At 41.8% G+C, this 26140-nt stretch overlaps 2 protein-coding genes across 3 annotated transcripts in view; both read right to left on the reverse strand.

The window, feature by feature from the left end:
• Positions 1 to 822: 822 nt before the first annotated feature.
• Positions 823 to 9792, reverse strand: tfcp2 (transcription factor CP2). The gene is made up of 16 exons (XM_017419109.3): positions 9481 to 9792; positions 9058 to 9258; positions 7839 to 7990; positions 7485 to 7561; positions 7291 to 7396; positions 6950 to 7056; positions 6167 to 6319; positions 5937 to 6047; positions 4571 to 4659; positions 4383 to 4431; positions 3803 to 3896; positions 3552 to 3642; positions 3327 to 3433; positions 1839 to 1981; positions 1670 to 1721; positions 823 to 1549 (listed from the first exon to the last, which is right to left on the reverse strand). Exons 2-16 carry the CDS (start codon positions 9177 to 9179, stop codon positions 1512 to 1514), a joined length of 1491 nt encoding a protein of 496 aa, XP_017274598.1. The 5' UTR covers positions 9180 to 9258; positions 9481 to 9792; the 3' UTR covers positions 823 to 1511.
• Positions 9793 to 10930: 1138 nt separating this feature from the next.
• Positions 10931 to 26140, reverse strand: part of pou6f1 (POU class 6 homeobox 1) — a 15614-nt gene continuing 404 nt past the window's right edge. Inside the window, exons 2-12 of one of the 2 annotated variants that reach the window (XM_037977165.1) lie at positions 23735 to 23823; positions 23181 to 23260; positions 20554 to 20731; positions 20284 to 20465; positions 19945 to 20167; positions 19609 to 19838; positions 19101 to 19229; positions 17117 to 17350; positions 16882 to 17017; positions 16611 to 16779; positions 12710 to 13052 (exon numbers count right to left, since the gene is read on the reverse strand). In XM_037977165.1, coding sequence (XP_037833093.1) covers positions 12710 to 13052; positions 16611 to 16779; positions 16882 to 17017; positions 17117 to 17350; positions 19101 to 19229; positions 19609 to 19838; positions 19945 to 20167; positions 20284 to 20465; positions 20554 to 20722 — 1815 coding nt within the window. In that variant the 5' untranslated portion in view covers positions 20723 to 20731; positions 23181 to 23260; positions 23735 to 23823. Of the gene's footprint in view, positions 13053 to 16610; positions 16780 to 16881; positions 17018 to 17116; positions 17351 to 19100; positions 19230 to 19608; positions 19839 to 19944; positions 20168 to 20283; positions 20466 to 20553; positions 20732 to 23180; positions 23261 to 23734; positions 23824 to 26140 lie in introns of both variants that reach the window. The other variant, XM_017419254.3, reaches the window with a different exon arrangement.

The raw sequence follows: 26140 nt of genomic DNA on the forward strand, positions 1-26140 counted from the left end.
CTCTAAAACAGTGTAATATAGGAATGTCAAACTGCACACCTCAGGGGTCAAAAATGATGCCTGTTGACTTCAAGGTTCATAGGGTCAAAGGTCACACATATCCCCTCTGTTTAAAACTTCTCTCTGCTCCTACATGTGACCCTTTTGTTTCCTCCAACAAGGAGGTTCTGTTTCCAGTTGTTTGTCTGTCTGTTAGCAAAGATCAGGTAAAAACTAAAGATCAGATTTGGATGAAATCTTCAGGAAAAGTTGGGGTTGTGACAAAAAACAATGAACCAGAATATGATCCTGATCGCACTATTTTTTAATTACCCTGTGACCTCGGTGGAGGTTTGCGCTCTCTGAGTGCTTCTAGTTCACGTTTGTAATAAGACTGTAAGAAACCAAACAAGCAGCTGTGAGTACACTGATAGGTCTTTTAATAATGCTGATGAGATTGAGCAAAAACTGATATCAGAAAAATCCAACATTTTCGTGGACAAAGGGCTGAAGTTTAACTACTTTTCACACAGATGTAAGGTACAATGACAGGTATTAGTATTTGGAAGCATTAACGACCAAAAACAACCATGAAGATATGCGAGTACATAAAAAGAGATTATTTTTTTAAAAAATACTGGCAAACATGATTATGAAAACACCTTAAAAACAACTAATTACTTAAAAATGAGGGGGAGAAAATGGCAAACAAACATAATGAAATGCTGACGTGCTAATCAAGCTGACGGGTGTGGGAAGCACATTGATCAATCACTAATAACACAAACATTATTTGTCATCTTTCAAGACGCTCAGGGAACAATCACATGTGCCAGGCTCTCCTTTATACAAAATGTAGTATTTGTGGATTTCCTTTTTTTTTTTTTTTTTTCAAAAAAAGTAACAGTTTCAAAGGAAACCCAAGTGATTTGAAGGACAGCTAGTGTCCAGCAAATCCCCTCAATGTCCCAGCGGTGCCTTTAGAGGCTTATTGTGTTTTGTTTTGGGATTTTTTTTTTTGTGCGGACTGGCTCTAATTGTGTAAGGCAACCTGACAGAAGCACAAGAAAACATGCTGGATTGCAAACCAGGAGTTTAAGTGCCGTCAATAAAATCGTTTCACCCTTTCGATTTTATCTTGTTTGTTTCACGTGACAACAAGAAGCCAGCTGAAAAGCACAAAGACGCCAAACTAACAACGGCAGCGCCCGTTGTGCCATTGCCTTATCTTTGAGACACAAGCGACAAGAGAAAAAAATGCAAAAGCTAATGGGAGACAACGGCAGGACAAAAAAAAGGAGACTAACTTTACTATGGTAGCACGGTCACTTCCTTTAAAGTAAGACAATGGGGTACAGTGGGGAGAGGGGCCAAGGTGCGTTAGTCCCATGTTCCTCCTAGCTGCCACGTGGGGAGGTTGGTTTTTCAAAGTGTCTCCACATATTCCTAACAGTGAGGAGTATGAAGCTGTGGAAGGGCAGACTGCAGGTCTAAATAAGAAAACAAGGCCTGGATGGTCATCGGCCGGGTTTTCACTTTAAGATGATATGGTACCCATCACTTGTGTCATCTGAAGAGAAACAAAATAACATAAACAAGCAAGTGTTGATGTTAAAAAATAAGGTAGCAATCATGAATCATAAATATAGAAACAGACAAATCATGCTTTAAATCTGCCACGTCTCAATACCTTTCATCGTGTCCAAAACAAAACATACTTCATCTTGGAAGTTCTGGATCATCTGTCAGGACAAACGTAAAAAAAAGTTATAACAAGACTAAACCACAGCAGTAATGCATTACAGATAAAAACTTTCTGTAACCCTTTTGTTAACTCACAACAACGGGGCTTTTCTTACCTCGTCGCTAACCAGCACGTGGATGCCAGTGGGACCCTGCTTAAAAATCTGATGTATCTGCCTGGGAGAGATGTTGAAGAGCTGAGCGAGTTTCTCCGTGAGCTCCACAGCCGTGAGCTCCTCCAGGTAAATGGCGTGATACACTGCAAGGAAATAAACAACAACAACAACAACAAATCAAAACAGGTGGAATGATGACTTTCTCACCAAGAGTAAACTTCTCATGTCTGCAGCCGTGTTGCCTTAAAATGAGGAATAACAAAGAAAAAAAAAAAGACTAACTATGGTTCAAGCAAAAAAAAAAAAAGCTTTGGTGTAAAAACCTGACCTGATTTATTTGCTACCAAATACTGTACCGTATTTTCTGGACTATGAGGCGCACTTAAACGCCTTCGGTTCTCTCAAAAAGCGACAGTGCGCCTCATAATCCTTATATATGTAAGAAGTTGTGATGTTTTAGTACGACTTAGGTGAACTACAAAGCTGCACTGCTTGCAGCGTTAGGCCCCCACATACTCAGGCGTACTGTGCGTACTCCGTGAGCCGTGCGGACTGTCCACGGATGGCTGAGACTTCATACTCGAGCGTACAGATTGCCTAAAACTCTCCCGTGACAAATTTCAGCCATGGCGTCACCGGACGAGGAGGAGGAGATTGCCTGCCTCTTAGCTTTAAAGAAACAAAAGAAAAGAAGGTGCCTTTAGTCCTGTTTCTTCACCCCCGGGGCAGCCACCACACACCTGTCAGTGCAGATGTTTGAACGAAGCCGTTCGGCTCGGAGTCATTCAGAAGGTAGCAAAAGGGCCGGTTTCACTGGAATTCTGCGTTTTTAGTAGACTGAAGCAGCTCACATGTATGTCTCACGCACACGTTTGCTTTTCTATCCTTATGAGGACCGTGCATTGACTTCCACTCTTTTCCATAGCCTAACCCCTAAACTCTATTCAAACCTTAGCCCTAAATCTTACCACTAACCCAAAAATTAGACACTAAACGTGTGAGGACTGGGCTTTGGTCCCTAAAAGTAACAGCTGGTCCTGACAAGTTGGTGCGTAGAAGAAACGGTCCAAAAAAAGGTAACATAAACAGATACACATTCACCACCAACAACAAAACAACCTTAGCATAGTTTTAGACAAAAACGACCAGGGATATTGCCTTTCAAGACTTTCTCAATCAGATTACATACTATTTTGCTTGTATTATTATTGAAATAGTTTTGAGAAATCCTCTTTGTTTTAGAGCTAACAGCACTTTTCTCCCAACTCTCATAATTAAACTGAAATATTTTTGGTTTCCCTTCAATTTTAGACAAATACAGAAATGACTGCATACAAGTGAAGTTGCTAAAACCTGAAAACACATAAACAGAAACTATCGTTTTTTGTTTTTATTACAAATTGCTACTACAATGTAAGGATGCTGTGACAATCTGATACTCCTAAAGCTACCCCCGGACCCATTAACGTTTAGTTGTGTGTTACTGACCAAAGAAAGTATTGGCAGCAGCGTCTCCATTCTCGTGTTTCGGTTGGTGCTCCCGAACCGGCTGAGACTCCTGGCAAACATAGATGGTCAGCCTCGGCCGGACCACCCTGCATCGACACGCAACAACAAAAAGAGACGAGAGTTCCTTAAAATTCATTCATTCTTGTTGGATTCTGTAAGGTGATTATAACGGTTTAAGAAGTGACTGAATTTGACGTGACCCACCGTCCTTTTAGTGCATTGAAGAGCCTTATACCATCTGCTGGACCACAGATCTGAATAACATCCTCCCTGGTCAGCTTCAACAGGTCTGCCCCTGGTGAGAGAGAAAAAAACAACAAAAAAAAACAGGTTCATGTTTTGAAAATAGACTAAATGGATTCATGCAAAAAGTTTAAATATTCTCTCTTTCCCCTGGGAGGTGACTAAATCTCCTCTTCCCCTTTTTTTCATTATATTAAACTTGAACCTTTTACCCGAGAAGTTGGTGAAGAGTCGACTGAATGGTGAGAAGCGATTTCTGTGAAGCCACTGCTGAGCGTCCTGCGGCGTCGTCGTGGGCAACAAGTTCTAAAGGGGAAAAATAAAGAGATTTTTTTTTTTAATGATGCGATGCGGGCCAGCTCAGACGGTCGGTGTTAGCTCCTAATACGTTTTACGCTACACTACGATCAAATCTAGCAAACCTGCCCAAAGTTTAATAAAAAAAAAGACACTTAAAACTGAAAAGTGGATTTATGAAAATAACTTGCTTTAATGTGTAGCATGTGCCTTCCTTTGCTCTGCTCTTTTAAGTTGATGGGGAAAAGAAAAAAGCACAAACACTGAAGTATTTGATGTTAAGCAGATGGTTTATTGTGAGGTTACCTAATTTAACCTGGTCTTTTATCACCAACTCCCAATTTATTATTCACTAAATCAATTATTTTAGACTTTCAGGTAGAATATGATTATTCCTGTTTATTGAAAAATGTCACAACATGCTAGTTAATTACCTGACAGCACGGGCTTTATGTTTGTGTAAAAATATAAAACACAAAAAGGACACAAACTTACATCTGCTACCTGAACAACGGGCTCAGGCTGGTGGTTCGGTGATCCGTTTCTAGAAAGGATGGGGGAAAAAAAGGCACATTAGATAAGAACAGAATAATGGAATCTAAACTGGGAATAAACCGTGTGTTTTGCTCATATTTCGGCAGTGTTATTTATAGAAACGGACAGGAACTGTGAAACACTCGTACCCTTCGGCGACTGGGAAGCTGTTGTGTGTGCTGTTGAAGCCAGGAGACGGAGAGTTGTTGACATATGTGACCTCGGGCCACGGAGAGCACTGAAACAGACCCAACACTTCTGTTAATGTGGCATCTGAAGAAAATCAGATACGTTTACAAGACGTCAATTGCCTTTAAATTGAATTTGTTCACAATTCAATTTGTCTATGGGTCATTCAGTACTCAACGACAGAACAAACCCACAGCTACCATCAAAACGGCTGCTTTACAAAATGCCTCTAATAATCCTCCTAATTTTGAAAACAGGATTAAAGTTTTAGTTGTGCACAATAAATACAATAGCCTTTGATTAAACTAAGATGCTTTGTCTTTTCAATGACCATTTTATTCCATCTAACGTATTCTTTTAAATCTCTGAATATTGCTGGTAAGGACTGGTAGTCAGGTTTGAAAAATAAAAGCGTGGTAACATTAAAGGTCCCCTCAAATGGAACTTATTCAGTATTAAGGTGACGAGCAGCACTGTGCAGGTCTTTTTAATGATGTTTCTAAGGCTTCTGGCTCAGTGGATCATACAGGAGTAAAACAAAGACTGTGTGAACATGCTTTAAATTGGTTTGGAGACTAGCTGTTCAGCATTTCTCAGGATTAATTTCAGATACCTCAGTGTAACTAAGGGGGTTCCTCAGGGATGAGTCTCAGGACTCATCCTTTTTATTATAAACTATGATTACAATGTATCAAATGTTCTTTTTTAAAAGTAATGATATCGTGATGTACATCTCTGTATCTACGTCTAATCAGGTATCCTGTCATTTATGAGATTTTAATACTGTCCAGCATACATTGTGTGATTTATAACCAGCTCTAAATGCTAACAAAGCAATTCTTCCACTGATGGGTCTTATTATACATGCAGAGGGACAATTCCTAAATCTTCTGACCAGAACATTTACTGGAAACTCTTGGAAAAAGAAATGTTAAATCTTAATTTTTGTTGTTTTGTTTCCTTGTTTAATAAAAGGTTACTTTTCTTTAAAGACCAAGAAAATTTTGACAAATTATTTGGGTGTTTCCTTGTTTTGAAACATTAGAGTAAAACTAAATGCAGGCTAAAGGCTTTTGATGTAGTTTCACACTATCAGAAGTTGTGTTTTTTATTATTATTATGGTGCTGACAACTTGACCTCGTTTTGGATTTTAGCCATTTGGTTTTCCAAAACCCATACAGCTGAAGGGCATTAACGACAGCTGTGAGACACTGTCCTGGTAACCATATTCTACAATTCATAGACATTTTACAAAATGATTAGAGTCAACACTGAAAAGAATCATTAGTGGAAGTTTAAAGATGATCAGATTAGAATATGCTTACCTCCGTCAGGATCGTAGTTTCATAAGAGGGCTGGTACTTTTCCTTTTCCTGCGGTGCCCTCTTCTCCATCTTCTCCCGGTCCGTCTTCTGCTTCCTGTCGGCACCTTTGGGCTGAAACAGACCACACGGAGGAAATGGAGACGTCATCCAGGAACATTTTGAACACAACAGCCTAACAAAAACACACATTTGCAGACAAGTGTTGGTTTTATTTTTTCACCCCCTCTAACCTTGAAGACTTTGACCTGGCAGGAGGCCGAGTGGAGATGTTCTGTGTACTCCTCGTTTTCGTTTTCTTTGAACGTGTCGATCTGGATGCGGAACGGGACGCCCTTCTCTCCGCCGTGCTTGCGCATGGTGAACTCTGTGCTGATGCAGTGAACCTTAAAAGGAAAACAACAACAAGAGCTTAAAACCTTCATAACAATCAATATGTAATTTAACAGCGTGAAACCAAATATTTAATAGATCTTTGCGAAACTACTGGACTGGAAACGCACTCTGACACTGTACTGTTGATAATATAGGCATGCAGAAACATTGGAGGGTTGGGAGAATCCAATAATCGAAATGAGAGAGGGTTAATTTAGCTGTTTAGCTGTCTGACTACACACCATCATTGCATGTCTTTAAAACGCCAATCTGAGGAGCCTGTTTCCAGTTTTAAAGGGGGGCCAGCTGCACAAAACACCTGAAGTTTATTTCTCAAGTCCAACAGATTAAGTATATTTTTTCCACCACAGTCTGAGTCATATGTATGTTCCAGTATTTATAGTGATAGCAGTCAATCGTTTTGTGTAGCCCTGATATTGGGGGCATCTTTAAATCTTAATTTTTCTTACAGTCTAAGGTGCTTCTTGCAACTGGCCCCAGAGTTTGTGTTACCTTTTTCTGCTAACAGACAAAACATGGAAAGTGTTGCATTTATTTTTATTTCACAAATTAATAACACAAAGAAGGATAAATGAACAAAACATGTGGTTGAAAAACAGAAGAGTTAACTTTGATGCTACCTGGATAAAAACAGAGGTTCTCTTTGAGGGGTCCCAAAGGAACTCCACAGTGTTAAGCTGAGTGGGGTTAGCCCTGGGGTCGATTATGCCCACTGACATGGGGATATCTGCAATGGTGCAATGCATAAAAACTGTTATCAAACCACTTGTCAACATACACCACCTTCTCCCAGCTGTCACCACTGTTATCAGTTTAGTTTTCACAGGAAATAAATTGGTTTGAACCTAAAACTACTTGATGGTTACATGATGGGGCACTCGGCAACAACTGTTTGCAAACATGAGTTCTGTCTAATATTTACGAATCCAAAGGACAAGCTGCTCTTTCCTGTAGCGCTCACCCAAGTCGAGGATTCGATCCCCGGGTCGGTTCCATCGCCAGCCTTCCAGCTGCTGGTGCTCCGTGTACTGAAGCCGCCGGTCGTGAAACACCACTCGGATGATACTCTGAAAGCGAAAGGAACTCGTTTTCGCACTGATTTAGTCCAACAGACATGCCGTAGGCCTGTTTGAACGCGCCGAAATGAACTCCTACCTTGACCATTTTACCAGTGATTTCAGGAAGTTCCCCGATCTTCCGATTGTCAAGCATTCTAATTTCATATGACTGCCCTGAAAGAACAATGAGCAGAAATTACATAAATAAAACTGATTTTAACACCAAGGAGGTTATGAAAAACATTTACTGCTTATATTTACTTATCATTCATACTGGTCATGTACGCATACTTGTTTGTTGAGTTCATTATGTGAATAATACATCCCAATCGGCCATGAAAACATCCCGACAGTAACATCTGTCTAATCAAACTTTGCACAGATTGGAAGGAATGGATGGAACAGATTTCATGAGGTCCTGGTACGACGCGGCTGGGATTTTCATACTGACCTTGGTTGAGGTAGGTGAGTGTTTCGTCATGCAGTTTAATGGCTGGCGAGGTAGGTGCACACAGAACATACTGAAAGGGAAGGATCTTGTTTTCGCTTTCTGGAGGCAAGTTGGACTCCTCCTGTTTGAAGATGGGCAGGGCGAGCACATCGCTGGAGAGCAGAGCCATGAGAAAAGCGCCGTCAGTAAGCTGCCAAAAACCTTTCACCTTGCTTTGAAAAACATTCATGGTTACAAACAACAAGATTTAATGTTGTTTACCTAACAGGCTGAGATAAAAATCAAAGAGTGACAGAGCCAACCATCACCAAACAGAAACGGGATGTTCTCCTGCTGCGTAGCTCATTGAGGACGACTGGGAGGACTCTACTAAATGCCAAGGTTTCTAGTCCGTGTGTCACAGCTCCCCTCAACACAGGAATCTCTTCAACAACCAGGTTACTTTTCAGGTTTTTAATGAGCTCTAACGCAGAACGACCTGTCTCATATGATTCTCAGCCATCCAGGACATGGCGATCCTGGGAGTTTCTTTTAAAGGCAATTAAATCTTCAAAAATACAGGAAAAGAAATCTTAAAAATAACTCTTAGTCCTAGGACTCCAATTTAACTTGAGTTTAATGCATTTCTACAACACGCAAGGGCAAGCTCAAATACACCACACAAAATGTTTAACTCTGTTGCTGTTTGGGAGATGCAACAAAATCCTAAAATAAATCAAATGTCTATTCAGCTTTAAGGCTGATCTCCACTGAGCTTCACTAAATATGACTTTCTGGTGTGTGCGAAATATGCGCTCTTTGCTATGACACAGTTCACGCATGATGCGCCAAATACAAAGAGGATTTTGCAACTGCGGATCAACTTTTCCTGTTGGAAAATGCGCAGCAGTGAGAAAGAAAATGACCCCTGAACTCCAACTAAACTCCCAACCTTGCTTAAAATAAAGAAGTGAGTTCTTTGGATGAATCTGAGCCGAGGTTTTGAGAGAAAAGTGTCTGAAAGTGTCAGAGAACAAGTAACAAACTACCAGGTACCAAAATCTGTAGGTGTTGTGAGAAAAACATCATCCCAGTTAAGCAGGTAGGAAACAACTTAAATGTCATTGGTTCCGAGGTTTCTAAGCACAATTCAATCTCTGGAATAATGAGAGTAAATTCTGTTTGAGGTGCTGCAGAGAAGGGTTACAGATCTAGGATTTGCCAAGTGTCTTTTCCATACCTCATGCTGTAGGCTCCAGCTCCAAGCTCCTGTCCGATGCCGGACAGGCTGGCATCGAAGTCCTGGGCCAGGCCGGACTCGATCACCTCGTCCGTGAGGGGCAGCTTCAGGGCCCACGCCATGGCGGTGGAGGTCGGTGACGACGCGCCGAGTTCGACCCCCCACCCGGCAAGAAGTGCGCCTCACCTGCTTCTCACAACCCTGAGGACATTTACAGAGCGGCGTTGTTTGACGTGTGGTTACTGTGAGATGACATTACTCTGCTCAGCGGGAAGCCAGTGTGTCAGAGAGGTCTCTGCTCCCGGCTCAGTGCAGCAGGATGGAACTGCAACACCTCCGAGACACGAAGCATTCATTTTTAAAACTCGTGCCTTTTTCCTGTGTGAGTGGACAATGGCCTCTAAGTAAACACGCGGGGCTTACCTTTAGATGAAAAAAGAAAAGCCCTTTCCTAACACCGAGCCACTCTCATGCCATGATGATCACGCCGAGCTTATTTGGCCAAGCTGGGAAACAAACATTTCGAGCTGACCCCGCTGGTTTGTCCTCCTTTAGCTCCGCTCCCGGAGATTCAGCCGACCCCTTTAGTTGCTGCTCAACGCGTTCACACGTCAAAACCCGTGGAAACAACTCAAGCACTTTATTATTCGTAATATAATGTCTTTGTTTGTTTATCTAGTTTCGTCGGAAAAGGAGCCCCCGTCATTTCCGGTTTGCGCTCTTCTTCTGCGGCTCTAATATTGTTGAAAGTCAAAGCTGGAAAGGCTCATTACTGCCACCTATTGATAGGGACTAAATACTACAAGATATTAATAATACTTTTAAATCTGTAAGTTCTTTAGAAACTTACACAATAAAAGTAGAAATACTACTTTTTTTAGAAATTTAATCTCTACTTTTCATACATTTCAATATTTATGTCATTAAGTGTAGGATAAAATATCATTGTTATGCAGATGATACTCAGTTATATTTATCTATGAAACACAATGAATTTGGTTAGTTACTTAAATTACAAGCATGTCTTAGAGACATAAAAACCTGGCTGACTCTTAATTTCCTGCAGGCTGACATCCTGTCTACTTTTAAGACCAGACTTAAGACTTTCCTTTTTGATCAATCCTATAGTTAGGGTTGACTTGGGTTTCCTGAGCTCTCCCTTAGCTCTGCTGCTATAGGCTCAGACTGCTGGAGGATAAACATCACATTTTCTAACTCTGCTGCTGTCTTTACTCGCTCTACTGTAATTATTTCTATCACTAACATGTGTTTTTGTTCGTCTTTCTACCTGGACCAGTCATTCTGTGTTTGTCCGTGTCTCTTTCCTGTCCTCTCTAACCCCAGCCAGTCAAGGCAGATGGACGCCCATCCTGGTCCTGGTTCTGGTTCTGATGGAGGTTTCTTCCTGTTAAAAGGGAGTTTTTCCTTTCCACTGTTACCAATGTGCAGCTCAGGATGTGAGACTGTAACGAAGTGAGGATTCGACACAATCTGCTGGTTTCCTTAGATAAATAACTTTTAGTAATTGGCCCTTTATCAAGTATGTGAATGTTTTTGTACAGTGACCTGAGAAGACTTTTGTTGTGTATAAATAAAATGAATTAAACTGAATTAGGTATGCAATAACAGGGCTATTTTTTAAATGTGTAGTAAACATGTAATCTGTATTTACAGCATTGCAGTATAAAAGAAATGGACTATAGAAGCTAAATTCCTCGAGGTTTCATCAGAAAAGGATGCCTTGGCTGTAACCACCTCAACAAAAACCATAAATCGTTGAGAAAAATACTATTTTTATTCTTCTTTTATGCTGGTTACCCTAACTATAACCATTACACAGTTTTAAAATACATAAATACACAAAGATAAGGAGTGATAATAAAATGGTTTATTTTTTTGACAGAAAAAAAATGACAAAAAGCATTCATTTGTTTTTTTTATTTGTTTCACAAAAACCTGACATTTGTCTGCTTTGCAGACTGAAATGAATAGTGGCTGTATTTTCTTTTTTTTTATAATTTAGTTACTCTTTTTCTCTACTGGATAACTTAGTAAATTAAACAATATTATATATTGTCTTCAGTTGTTAAAGGATAAAGTTGTTATAGCAAGAACTGTAATCTTCTTATGGTTAGCTATTCTTTAACATTGGCCCGATGTTTTTCTAAACGCAAATATAAGGCGGAGCATTAAAAGCATCTTTTTACCGCATTTTTACAAACCAAAGATGTTCTTTTTAGAAATTAATGCATATCAATTTTTCATATTCTGTACTCATTTACATTCAGTCTGCATAAAAAGACAATAATAAACCTGCAGATTCTGCCAGTACTGCTACATTTTACAAAGCTTCTTACTGATCGAGAACAATAAATGAAAACCTTTGATTTTCCTTTTATACAACAAACACAACTGAAACCTCGACTGGATGTAAACCGTCTCGACCCTTTCGCTTTCCCTGCTTTCACTAAAGTGCAAACGGATCTTTAGAAAGTTGAGAAAATAAAAGCAATTGCCAAAGTTCGCCTCCAGTTGACAACGACTTCATATTGCATCCGCAAAGCGTCCGACTCATCCAAACAGAAAACCATACTTTCTCCAGTTAATTACATCTGTTAACTCCTACAAGCAGTTTGATTGATTTGAAGCTTCATAAAAAAAAAAAAAAACAACTAATGGTCAGGAGACTATATGAGGCCTGCTTTACATGAAGTTCCTATTTGAAAATATCCTTTATGTGACCCGAGAAGTAGAAAGCGTCAGAAACGTTGTCGGGGCATGAAGGGAAGAGTCCAAAACACTTTTATAAAAAAGAGAAACAAAAATACTCTGAGCATAAAAAGCACATAAAAGAAAGTGTAAAAACAAGACAAACTGGAGTATTCACACATTATGTGGCACCCACACCGAGATTATGAATAATAATTAGTAATAAAAAAGGACATGTCTCACACGGTTAAGTCAAGATTACTCAGAATTTAAATTCAGTTTACACTTTTGTCACCACAGACAAAAGCTACCGCGTTAATTGGACGGGAACTTGTCTCGTGCGGAGCGTCACATTTGACTCCCTCCCTCTCTCTCTATCTCGCTTCAAAATAACGGTGAATAATTGCAGCGTTTCAGCTCATCTTCATGATTATCCACTGAGAAATATCTAAGTGATGATTGTCCCTCAGCGCTGGGGCGGAGTTAGGAAAAGGAACCGTTTTCCGAGCAAATCCGATGGAAATAAAGCTTCTGCTTCACAAGCGTCCACGAAGCCTTGTGTCTGTTTGCAGAGCTGCACGTCCTATAAAAGTACCACTTAGTTATGGAATAAATTAGCATCTTGAACATTTACATTACCCAAAGACAGTTTGAAATCAACGTGACCAAGTACCCTACCGTTTCAAATTAGGGGGTTAGCTTATAAAACCAAAAACAAGAACAAAAAAAGTCTTAAACACGTGATCGTATGAGGAAAAAAGAACCATGCAGTAAAACCGAGTAAGCACCACGCAGAAGTGGTGTTCACATTTACAACCTGTCTCCTACAACGAGTGTCATTTCCTCCATCAGTTGGTTTCTCTCGACCTCAATGGGATGAATTCAAAACTCAATCTGCATCTGTGCCGCTGCCTTCCACGTTCCGCTTCCCAACGGGCCGCTGCTACACCTGGAAGACATTGATCTTGCTCGTGTTTTTCAGCGTCTGCCGCCGGTTGCAGAACCACACGCGCACGACCTCGCGGTCGTAGTTCAGTTCTCGGGCGATCTCCGTGATCTCCTGGCCCGTGGGCAAAGTGTTCTTCTCGAAGTAGGAGTTCAGCACTTCGATGGCCTGCGGCGTGAAGCTCGTGCGCCGCTTGCGCTTCTTGGACGGCTCGCCGCCGACGAACTCCATCAGGTTCTGCTGGCCCTTCTGGTTCCAGTGCTCGGCCTCGGCCAGCCACTTCTCCAGCACGGGCTTCAGCTTCTGAGCGCTCTTGGGGGTGATGTCCAGCTTTTCGAACCTGGTTGGCAGAGAGAAGGTTGTCTTTATCCACACTGTGTGGCTCCGTCTAACGGCGAGAGGAGCGGGGACATTTCTGAAGAAACGGGACTTCCTGTTGACGTTTTAATGTCTAAGACGGGCAAAGACAAAAATCTGCTGAAAGCGGATCATTATAGACACCAGGGTAACCCCACACCTGTGTCTCTCAGTCCCTTACAGCACTCCTATTAAGACAGGCAGACTGGTAGTAGACAAGCCGTCATTACGTGAAAACTAAAAGTGCAACGACAGCACGCTCTGCATCCTGGGAGGATTTAAGAGAAGTCTTACAGCAGCCACAGACATACTGGAAGTTTGGATGTATAACCTGTATAAACGGCGTAAAAACTGTTAAAATATGAAAAGTTATTAAGCAATTTGGAAAGTTTAGACAGCTCAAAGGTTAGCGTCTGACATCGTGGCGCTACGTTAAACATTCTGTGCTAAAAAAGTTATAAAACTGCAGTCGCATAAAAACCATTAAAACGATCAAAATGTCTGTTCTGTGTAAAGTCCGACGTTTTGTGATCAGTTTAAACTCTGAATGATGTGACGTAGAGCTCCAAAAACAACTGGGTTGTTGTCAAAAATCCCATTCATGGTTTTATTTTATTTTATTTTATTTTTTTGCTGTTGGTTCTTTTTTGTTTGGTTATTTTTGAGGGGTTTTTTGCAAATCCTATTAACACCAAACAATGAACTGATACCAAAAGTCACAGCATACTATTCTCAATCGGGATGCAGGTTTTAATGTACTTCTTTTATGTTTTTTTTTTCTTTTTCAAAGCTGCAGGAGATAAGGCTAATAAAAAATCATGACAGCAACAGAAGGGTGACGAGCGAGTGGTATTAAAGACGATTCAGTTGAATCCCCCTAAAAATATTAGTGTAATTCAAATAATTCATGTCAACTTATTCTCATAAGTTTTCTTTTTTTTCTTTTTTATGACTATTGTGAGGTTGATTCATAATGTGCTTTTTATGACTTATCTTAATAAGAGGAAAGTTTTCTTCCTGTTTTGACCTGTAGTTTTAATCATTTTTTTATTCTTTGTAATATTAAAAGGTCATCTTGGGATGTGCAGTGCAAATTAGTCTGGACTATAAAAACTATGGTGTATGGTATTTGGTAATACTAAACACTTCTTAAACAAATAAGCATTAAATGAAAAGAAACAACTTGTTCTATTTTAACCAACAAATTTTACCCATAGGTAGTAAAAAGTTGACTGATTTTAATTTTTTAAACTTTGGTTTCTCTTAAACACTGACTGTAGACTTTAACTACAAACCCAAAGGCTCCATTTACACACATCCGTTTGAAATCATTATGATTATTTGCAATAAAAGGAACAGTTTAGAACCACATCATGTCTACAAAGATAACACTGAGCAAAAGTTCACTTCTGTCTCATTTCTGATCGTTTCCCAGTTCTCAAAGTTTTGCTTTTGTGGTTTGACAATTTGCCTTTTTTTTTCCAATTTAATACCGGTTATTGTTGATTTTCAAGTAAATTAAGGAACTTTGCCAAAGTTGTAATCATAAAAATTTAATTTTGAAAACATGGCAAATAAGTTTAAACAATACAAAAAGATAATAAAACGATAAAAACTAAATGTATCCTGTAAGCCATTGGTCCCCAACCTTTGTAGCTCCACGGACCGGTTCATTATCGGACCAGTCTTTAAAGGTGTGGCGGATAAATACAACAAAATAAAATGATACGACCAGCATGAAAACGACAGGGGTATTTTTAAAAACACAATAAACATAAATCCATCGTGTTCTCGCAGTTTTGTTAGCTGGTTAGCTGCGTTTGTTAGCTGGTATTGTGTTATCAACATGAATAACAGCCTCTCCTCCTCCTGATGTTCTCTGGTCAATAAGGTGATGTTTAAACTTTAAAATAAGATACACCACAAATATAAAGTGCACAAAGAATACAACTCACCATAACGCTGAATCAGTGGGAGCCCCGAGCCTGTTTCTCAGTAACGAGACGGTCCCATCTAGGGCTTCCAAAGACGTTTGTTTTTTACTCATTTTGCTGCTTGTGGGTTTGTTTTTAGCGGTAATGTATCATGTGACCAAGATAAGCGTTCTGACACGCATCAAGAGAGTCATAGACGGATGTAGTGGAGAGAATCCTGTCAGTTTTCAAAACTAAATGTCCTTCAGACTCCGAAAAAACAAAACAAAAACGGAAATACTGTAAGTTAATTATTCTTTCTCTGCAGCCCGGTACCAAATGACCCACGGACCGGTACCGGTCCGCGGCCCGGGGTTTGGAGACCTCTGCTGTAAGCCACAAAAGCGAAGCAACACTTACTCACCAGGAACAAAGATCGTGTTAAACGGTGTAATTTCTTTTCAAAAGAAAAGCTCACAATCGTGTTTTACCTGTGTTTTTATGTGTTCGAAGCAGAGCTGCAAAGGGGTGGAAAACGTCCGGTAAATTTTCGGACACTTTCTTTGGGAAGTTAAGCTGGGGAAATTTAGAAATACCCAAAATTGGACGCCGTCTATGGGAATTATAGAAATTCATGAGAATTAACTGGAAATTTGGGGGCAATTTAAACAAACTGCATCATATCCAAACAATAATACTAACTTTTTGTGTTGTCATCTGCATATAATAAAACCGACCGAAGGTTTACAAAGGAAACAAAGTTAATGACCTGATCTGGATGGATGTCAACATTTCTTTCTCTTTTTTTCTTGCTGTAATCCTTTTCTTAATTAATCAACACGACTCTGCACAAAAATATTCACACACCACATGATGTGTGTCAGTAAATTGCATAACACAAAACACACTGAAATGTCCAAATCTGTGTACAGAAAGAGTCAAGTTTCATATCTATAACTCTGAACAAACACATTTACATGCTATTTGATCATCACTTTGGCTTTTTTTTGTTATTTTATCTACATTAAAACAAAACAAATTTCAGTAAACTGCATTTCACAACAAAACTATTTCCAACTCCGAAGAAAAGTCTTTACAAGTTACTACTTCCACCTGTCCCTACATGTTCAGGTGACAGTTTATCATGTTGTGCACGGGTTGTACATCTGGTTGTTTGAGTCAAGATGATGCTAAAATATATTTTCCCCAATTATATTTAAAATCCCCGTTAAGGACCAACCTTCGTTATTTTTAACTTCCTGGTTTATTTGCGTTTATTCTCATACATTCCTGTTAATTCCCGGAAAGTTTCCAACTTTTAGGATTCTTAGAGTTTTGCAAACCTTAGTTAGGACAGGACTTTGTGTCTAGTTACTAAATAATATAAATCTAAGCATAAATAGGCCGTTCTTGTGTTTAGATCGAGTAGATTTAGTTTGAAACGTGAAAATGGGAACATGATATCTTCCTGTAGGAGCTTGTTTTACAGCTACAGAGCCGGATCGGCTGAAACGTGTCTTTTTATGCTGCCGAGTCAAAATATACACTGAGAAAAGGTCTGTCAGACACTCAGTAGAATAAAGGTGTGATGTGGAGGGCTAAAACAACGAGGTGAGGGGGTGATTTACCTGCAGATGGCAGACTGGCTGTAAGCCGGACCCTCTGTGGCGGTGAGAGCCTGCCCTACTTGCGTCTGAGTAAGACCCAAGGACAGCCGCCGGATCTTAAAATTCTTGGCGAACTCCCGGATTTCCTCCAAATTAATGCTGTCCTCACTGCCGACTGTCTGCTGGGGTTCTGCGAACGCGAGGAGCGGAGTTAAAAATATCTACCTACTTCAAACGGATCTCTGATGGGCGCGCGCGGGGGGGGAGCGGACGGAAGGGGAGGGTAACGTACTGCTAACGAGCTGGCCCACTTTCGCTACGTCTCCACAGGTGACGGGAGCTGCGGAGGAGAGCGTGGTCAAGCTCTTCAGCACAGATGGCTGTGGCGCGATGACGACTGGTGACTGAGTTACTGCTGTTCCTGGAGCCTGGGAGGAAAGACAACAAAATAAACGGAGGTTCCGGTTAGTCCAAAAGGAAAAATGAACACCCTCAGAGAGGTCTCGGCTGCCTGAGTCACCTCCTACCTGTGTGCTGGCTTTGTTAAGTGTTGGAGGAGAGCTGGTTTTGGGCAGAACTGCAGCAGAAGTTGCGACAGCGGCGGCGCCGTTCCCGACAGCGGCGATGATTTGACCCTGGGTGTTGAGGAGCAGCTGCGGCGTGACGGTCTGGACCTGGAGACCCTGGAGGGGGAGAGTGGGAGTGGCAGCCCCTCCGGCCAGAGAGGCTGGGTTCACCAACAACGGGAGGGTTCCTATGACCTGACCAAATGTTGAAAGGAAAACAAAAACAATACATGCAGAGAATAAAATATAATCCTCTGAGAAAACAAAAGTAAAAACAGTCAGGTGACTGTGTAGAACTAAGTATTAATAACAAAAATACAATTTGAAATGAAAAGCCCATTACACATGACTCATCTTAGAAAGAATGATTCACTTTCTAAACTGAAGTTACAATACTTTACACTCATAAATCTGTTGGTAATGGACATTTTTTCAATTGACTGGCTTCTTAACTCTCCTGTCCTTGTAGATTTTTGCTTCCCTTACTGCGACCAGTACACACCATTCGTTTGGCATTTGCAAATATGAAGGTGCACAACAACGAGCGAACGAAGGGAACGTGTCCCTACGCTGCCCGGCCGAGGAGAACTTCCTCCCGGCCACCACAGCCACAAAGAGCATCCTGTGTCTCCGCTCGGTCTTTTTAAGTTCAGAGGTTTCTAAGTTTTGCTGGATCAGCTGTAAAGACGGCTGTATTTTCTAACAGCCTCCAGCTGCTTCTCAGCGGAGCAGCAGAAGCAAAATGACTCCATTAAAGCTCACCGGCTTTTCTGCATAAACACATAAACACGCCCACAACAACTTCTGACCAATCACACAACACTTAGGGCAAAGCCCTGTGAGAAACAGTTCAGCCAGGGCCTCGTGTCACGAACGACACAATTTTCGTCACGGAACAACATGAATGAGAGCCGACCTCTCACGGAGTACGACAGCAGATTAAGGAGGTGACTGTTGCCGTGTTTATCAGTAAAAATGGAAGCAGAAGAAAAAGCAGGTTTGGTTAACAAAGCACAGGTCTGAAAATACGTTTTGTTTTGTTTTTGATCTGGACTGATGCTGTCAGGAACTCAGCCCCACATTTCACAAGGGGAACCCCTGAGGTTTACAGTGATGTCACACAGTCTGTAAGGAGTTTCCCATCCGGACAGCTAGAGGCGGCCGGTGCCGGTCTGACTGCAGGAGGCTGCTGACAGCAGTCTGACAGGCGGTGGATCTTCTATCTTCTACTGACTCCACAGTCAGTCATCAGACTTTGGGTTGTAATTTTCACCAGGAGCTAAATGAACCACATCCATCCAACGTTCTTGTCCTTTGGGAAGCTGAAGAATGACACAGCTGTTGGAGTTTTGGGTCTGTTTACACAATTAATTGTAACCATTTCACCCCCACACTGTCTGTATTTGCTATTTATTCTGTTTGACAGTCGATACGTCACACTTCTGAGTGATCACAGAAAATGCCAAAGAGCCTGGTAATTTCTTCAATCTATTATTATAAATAAAAAATTACAGATTTTTTTTTAAATGAGACTGCAAAAAAGCACCTTTTGTGACTTTCTTTTGATTTATGTTAGCTTCAAAACACTTATCCTTTTCCCCTATAAAAGCAGACTGCAACCTGCTTTTAAGAAAATGCATGAAAACCTTCGGATTAGCCTTGAAATGAGAGTTATCAATGATCCATTCATGCATCTACGTTTAAAAACAAAAACATAAATACATTTAGAAAGCCGCCCTACAAAAGGTCTTTAGTAACTTTATTTCTACTTTTAGATTAATGACAACATAAGTGTGAACACTGTTATTGCCGAAGTATTTAATGGTATCTTTTTAAACAATGTTTTTATTTCATTTGTCATTAATTTAGCAACTGTATATCTGGGAAAACAGACATCCTATAAGGTCTTCATTCAATGGCAGTAGCAGTATTGGCCGGTGCCTACCTGTCCCTGCGCGTTAGTGATGATCTGGCTGGTGATGCCCGCCATGCTGGACATGGCACTGTTGATGATGGGCGTGGATGTCAGAGAACTGAGGAACTGAGGCTGCGCTCCTAACGAAGCGGCGTTGATCTGAGCAGAAAAAAACGGTAAATGGATTGTACATATAGCGCCTTTCTAGCCAACCAGGCCACTCAAAGCACTTTACAACCCAATCTGTGACCTCATTTACCCATCCAGCACTCTGCTACATCTCTATAAAGCTAATGTGAATAAATCGTTCTATAGAGTCTAATTAGTGCTTTAGATCACATTCATCGGAGGCAATTAGGGGTTTAGCGTTTTTACACAGAGATACTTCCACACGTGGCGTGCTGGTGGAATCAAACCTCCAGCTGTCTCATTGGAGGATGACTGCTCTAACCACTGAGCCACAGCCGCCCTACGTTCACAGAGCTGCAGGTGAATAAACGTGTGTGTACGTTGTGAAGGAGTGAACAGGAAGCCTTACGATGGCAGGGTTGATGGACAGTCCTGCGGTCTGAAGGGCTGCTAAGGATATGCTGGACTGAGAGATGGTGGTGGGGGCAGAGGTCACCTGAGCGCCAGTGACCTGTGCGTTGGTGACCTGTGCGTTGGTGACCTGTGTTTGCTGCACGGCGGTCTGCAGCGGCTGCAAGGAGGCTGCCTGAGGCTGGAAAACTGCCTGCTGAGGCTGGGCCGAGTTCAGGAGCGTCGCAGCTGAGAAACACAAAGCGATGCTGTCAGGTGACGAAGGGGGACGCCGAGAGGAAACGGTAAAAGACGAGCGGCCGGCAACGAGGACAGTGGACATGATGCGTTTTACCTTGAAGGCCAGCAAAGGGCAGCTTGAGGAGGTTCCCTGGATTGGCTGCTGTGAGACCAGGAAGAGTCGCTACATTAGTGGTTGGGAGAGTGAGCACAGCTAAGCCGCCCTGGCCACCAATCGAGCCGGCCATGTTGAGGGGGATGAGCAGAGGCTGACCCAGTGACCCCGTCTGAGCCATCATACCGGTCATCAGAGTGGCCAGACCTTCCTGCGTCAGCACCTAGAGCAGCAGGGCGCAGTGGAGACAAATCCTTAATGTCAACGGTTTCGTCTGGGATAGAAGGGAAGCGGCTTTCTTTGTGAACGTGGATTATGGCGGACGAGCGCGGCAGATACCTGGGGACAGCCTTGTACGGCGATGGGCATGGCGGTCTGCGGCTGAGTCAGGGACACGCTGATGGGCACCGGAGTCAGCGTTTGGACAGCAGGCGCCAGAGCATCCACAGTCACCACCTGCTGCTCACCCGTCGCTGCAGGAGCACAGCCGGCGTTGAGCTTCACACACGTTTCCTTCAGATCTGCCATTAAAATTTTACCACAGCTCTGTCAGTTACGAGCAATGCGTCCTCCGTGATGTGTCATCTTCTGCCGGGGACCGTGATTTACCTGCTTCCCCGGAGCTCTGGGGCACCGCGGGGCTGCTCTGGGCGCTGCCGGCCTCGGCTTTCTCTGCAGACTGAGCCACCGCCTGCTCGCTCTTTCCATCAGGGGTCGACGACGGCAGGGAGGCGTCGACCTCCACTTCTAGTACCCGGATAGTTTCATGGCCAGACATGACGATAACCTGCAGGGATGAGGAATAAATGCAAAAGGATCTGCCTTTTTCTCCCACCTTAGTCAGAATTCATACAGTGGGGTTTTTTTCTTTCTTTTTGCAGTTTTTTCAGTAAGTTTTCTAGATTCTAACTACTTCAGCATACTTTCAGCCATATCAAAATGTTCTGCTCATTTCACACTTTACAGCTATGATTTTTGACATTTATAACTTTTTTGTTTACAATTATTTAACTTTATTTACTTACATTTGTTCTCAAAAAGGTATCGAGATCTCCTAAATTTATTTTAAAAATCTTCCGTGAAATCTTCAACATACAGGCTTCATTTCGAGCATTTAGCTACTGTTTTTCTGGTCTTAGCTTTCAGCTGTTGGTTGATAGCTTAAGCTTCTAACTAATGTTTGGCTAAATTTGAGCTTTTAGCCATTGTTCTGTTGTTTTTAGCTGCCAGCTACTGTTCTGATCCTTGAAATTTTAACAATTTAGTTTCGACTCCTTTCACCAATCAGCTAAATCACTCAGCCTTCACGCTGCGTCTTGCAGAAAATGCTAATTTGTAAGACAGAAATGTCCTACAGTGATTTAATACCCCTTGAACTTTACCACATTTTGTCACATTAAAACCACAAACTTCAAAGTATTTCGCTGGGATTTATGTGACAGACCAACACAAAGCGGAGGTAACTGTGAAGTAGGAAGAGAATGATCCATGCTTTTCTGTTTTGTTTTGTTGTTTTTTTTACAAATAAAACCACAAAAAGTATGGCGTGCATTTATAATCATAAATAAAATCCAGCTCAACCAGCTGCCTTCAGAAGTCACCTAAATAGTAAACAGAGTCCATCTGTGTGTGATATCATCTCAGTATAAACCCAGCTGTTCTGTGAGCCTCAAAGGTTTGCTCAAACCGCATCATGAAGACCAAGGAACACACCAAACAGGTCAGGGATAATGTTATAAGGACGTTTAAAGCAGGGTTAGGTATAAGACAATATCCTAAACTCTGAACATCTCTGTTCAGCGCTGCTCAGTCCATCATCTGAAGGTGGAAAGAGTGCGGCACATCGGCAAACCTACCAAAACATGGCCGTCCACCTGAACTGACAGATCAGACAAGGAGAGCGTTAATCTGAGAAGCAGCCAAGATGACTGTGGAGGAGCTGCCGAGATCCACAGCTCAGGGGGGGACAATCTGTCCACAGGACAGCTATTAGTCACGCTCCACAAATCTGCCCTTTATGGAAGAGTGGCGAGAAGAAAACCATTGTTGAAAAAAGTCGTAATAAGTTCTGCTTGCGGTTTGACAGAAGCCATGTAGGGGTACAGCAAACATGTGGAAGAAGCTGCGCTGCTCAGATCAGACCAAAACGTTACGGGTAACTACCGCAGCGCATCACCCTGAACACACCGTCCCCACTGTGAAGCATGGGGGTGGCTGCATCATTACTGAGCAGGGACAGAGCTGATCAGAAGATGGACGGAGCTAAATACAGGTCGGTCCTGGAAGAAGAGGCTGAAGACTTGAGACATTTCTGATCTGTTCATCTGAGCTTCTTAAATCCTAGTTTAGTTTCTGTTTTATTATTTATATTATCAGTTTATTATATCTTAGTATCTTCCTTAGTACCGTATATCTTTAGTATGACTTGTTTTAGATAGGTTTAGGTTAGCTTTTTACATTTCCTAGCTTAGTTTTTCATCTGTTTAAGTTACTTTGGCTCATTTATTTTATTTAGATTATCTGAGCTCATGTTTTAGAGAAGTTTAGCTTAGCTTTTTATATGGATGTGTGTGTTTTCATGACGACTCTGTATTTTTGTGTTTTCATGCTTGAACCACCCTGTTGCTGAAAAGTGCCATATAAATAAATTTGACTTGACTTTCCAGCAAGTTAGCAGATGCTCTCCAGCCAATCTGACTGACCAGAATGGGCACAAATGTCAGTCTTTAGATGTGCACAGCTGGTAGAGGCAAACTCCAAAAAGCTTGTAGCCGGGATTGCAGCCAAAGGTGGTTCTACAGAGAGGGGGGGGCTGAATACAAATGCATGGCACACTTTTCAGATTTTTATTAGTGAAGATATTTTGTAAAAAAACGTAATTTTTCCTTCCACTTCTCAGCTATTTGCTGCTATGTGCTGGTCTGGCCACATAAAATCCCTGTAAAATACTTTAAAGTTAGCAGTTGTAATGTGACAAAATGTGGGAAAGTTTAAGGGTTGTGAATACATTTTCAAGGCACTGTATATTTGTTTTATCTGTTTGCATTTTTCTTATACAAAAAATGTGATTAAAGTCTCTGATGATCATGGGAAAATTTGAATTAGCCTAAGTTCAGGGCTGACTTTTAGCTGGTGATTCATGGCATGACACAATGACAGCAAGGCGGCGAAACAACCCGGGGGCCGGAGGACGAGGTGCAGAGACACAACGCAGGAAGAGAGAGGCTGATGCCTACCTGGCAGTCCCTGGCAGGCAATTTCAAAGTGCGGGGTTTAAATGGCTGAAAAAAGACTTCTGCAGTCAGACAGTGAATGGCTAAGGAGAACAGAGAAGCCAAGCACATGTTAGGACACGATGACCCAAAACAAAGCAAAAAAAAAAACCACTTGAAAAAGCACATGAGTACACTGAAACAATGATTAGAGCACATCAGCCAACAAGCAGCTCAAGCAATGCGGTCCTGAAAAGCTCTGCTCTGGGGAAGAGCGTTGCTTTAAATTGCTAATTATGTCTACACACAACAAAAAACATCACAATTCATTATTAATAAGCATGGCGGTTTAAAAAGCATAGAGCAGCAGGTATTATTAAGCAATTATAAACGCAGGAACGAGCCTGGATCTGAACATACAGCTGGAAGGCATTCGATCGTTCCATTTTTGCGGGGTTGGTTTTTATATCGGGGGGGTGAGAGGGAGCAAAAAGCAGACGAGAACTTGAAAGGTGAGGTGATGCGTCAGCGTCAGGAAGAGGACCTTGGCTGCGCTCCGACCGACAGGGGAGGGTTACCTGCTCATTGACGGTGAGCGGGGCATCTTTGGCAGGGAGGTCCTGGGAGTTCATGGCTGCACCACCACAGGCACCGTCCTCCTGGCATTCTGGGTAAACACACACCGATTATGCAAATGTCACACTCCTTCCAATTTGTTATGCAGAAACTTCAGATTTGAAGGCAGAGTTCGGCCATTCTGAGAAGGGTTTTTGTCTAAAAAAAGTACGAATAATGAATATATTACCAGTTGCTGACAGCTGATCGGATGCACGGTGTACATTTTAGGACATCCTCAGGTGTCAGGAAAAAACACCTCAGAGAAAAGCCTTCTGCAGGTGATGCTGGTGTCAGGATTTTTACGTTGTTTTTTCCCCCAACTTTATTTCTCTTCATTGTTACAAACGCAAATAGAAAGCAAACTGATATCAGCACAAACACAAACAATACTCCACGAAGAAAATGTGTGTTTGACAGAATTTCCATGACAGTAACGTGTGTTGATAAAAAAAACAGAGTTTTACTGGCAATTTAGTGACGATGAAGTTGCAACTTAGCAACATTTTTAAACCCCTTACCGTTTTAAATATGTTGTGTGGATTAAAATTCCATAAAGATTCTGGCATCTCCAAACACTTTTTAATTGTTTGTGAAGATAAATAAAGTTTAAAAAAAAAGAAATCCTGACAACAGGTCCACCTGCAGAAGGATCTTTTTTTCCTGATACCTGAGGATGTCCTAAAATGTACACTGTACAGATGGCCTCCGTCCAGAGAAACTGAGTTTAAGCCATGAACATATTTCAGAACTAGAGACAGGACTGGAAACTAGAAGCTGAAGCCACAAAAAGGTGAGAGCCCCCTCTAGTGGTTGGCTGCAGTACAACTTTTCAGCACCTCTCCTTCGTGGAAGCGAATGGGACATTTTTCTGACTAAAAACTAAGGTAATTGTTTTCAGATGATGTTGGTTTTTTTTGTCGATCCATGCAGCTTTTAATTTGCTTATTCAGTTATTAATCATAATTATAAAATTAGGTAATCCTAAGACTAACGTAACAATCACAACACTGATCCTCCTTCACTCCTCCCGGTTAACCCACCAAAAGGGAATCACTGTCTTAAGCGGCGGATCGCCAGGCAACGACTGTTTTGCAGCCGTCTTTATAATGCTGAGAATTTGGGTCACATTTCTCCAGATATTCCCCAACGTTAAATATTAATTCTCCCTCATCCATTTTTAAGCTTCTGATATGAAACGGTGTTACAAGAACAGAAGAACTACCGATAAAAGTACTGCAGGGAGAGCTGCTACGGGAAGCCGGATGTTCAAGCTGGGAGTGAAAACGTAAAAATGTACTTTTTATTCGGGAGCGCTGACACTTGAAAACAGGACAGGGCAGAGAAATACCATCGGACGCCGCAGCGCAGAGTGTCAGTCAGCATGTGGGTCATAATTAAAATTAAAGCAGGCGTAATTTTTGATATGTTGTACACCAGCTGTGCGTTCTGCCCTCATGGCGATGAAAGATATCGGTTACAACTACGTCGGTGGTTTAAGCTAACAAGCTAACATCCAGTCCAAAGTGGGTCGCCGCTGTTTTAAAACTCCAAGCTTAAAGAAATTTAACAGTGATTGCTATTTTAGAAACCTTTACACTGCCTGAAGTTTACACGTGGTTATTTACGTGGAATTCTGTAGCACTTCCTGCGCAGCCTGAAGCACTTCCTGTGAGAAAATCATAATATTTTTTGTTGGAATAACGGTGTAATTGTAAAACCGAAGATGGCGTACAGGTTTATAAAATAGTGTTAACGTGTTCTGCTTTAACATTTTTGAGGCCGGGGTAGTTTCAGGCCACTCGGGCGAGCCGTTAGCGTGTTGCTACGGTCGCTCCGACCCATCTGCAGCAGGTAAGATAGTGAACGCTCATAACTTTTAATCAAAACTTCACTTCAGAATGGCTCAGAAAATCCCTTGAAACAGTCATGTGCTGTGAACCCGTTCTTTTCGTAGTTTATGGAAAAAAAACAGATCTCAACACACAGGGGCACTTTTAGTTATTTTTGTCCTTGCAGGAGCAGAACAGGCCCCCCTTTTTTTATTTTATTTTTCTTGGAGGGGCCTGTAAATAAGCCGCACAGTGTTGCGTTAAAGCTGCACGAAGAGGGGTGGGAAACAACAAAAACAAGCAAAAAAGAAAAAAAAAACTTGATCAAACACGCTGATTGTGTTCACAAAGTGATCCCAAATTCATCGCCGAGCTCGAGATGTGTAACCGCAGCAAAGCCCCGTGAGAAACGAAGATCTGTCAAAAAATTAAAAAAAAAAAAACTTAAGCTGGGGGGGCTGACGGGCACCCCACCCCCATCCCGACCAATAAAAACCCACTTTTTTCTTCTTCCCCCCCCCCCCCCCCCCCCCCCCC

The sequence above is a fragment of the Kryptolebias marmoratus genome, linkage group LG8 (assembly GCF_001649575.2).
Source record: "Kryptolebias marmoratus isolate JLee-2015 linkage group LG8, ASM164957v2, whole genome shotgun sequence".
NCBI classification, from domain to species: Eukaryota; Metazoa; Chordata; class Actinopteri; order Cyprinodontiformes; family Rivulidae; genus Kryptolebias; species Kryptolebias marmoratus.

Excerpts from the sequence above, each read along its gene's own strand:
- tfcp2 (XM_017419109.3), bottom strand. The coding sequence starts at position 9,179 with ATGGCGTGGGCCCTGAAGCTGCCCCTCACGGACGAGGTGATCGAGTCC. Across the intron at positions 4,660-5,936 it reads AAACTACGATCCTGACGGAG|TGCTCTCCGTGGCCCGAGGT; the intron begins GTAAGCATATTC and ends GGTCTGTTTCAG. Across the intron at positions 1,982-3,326 it reads TGCTGCCAATACTTTCTTTG|TGTATCACGCCATTTACCTG; the intron begins GTCAGTAACACA and ends ATTTCCTTGCAG.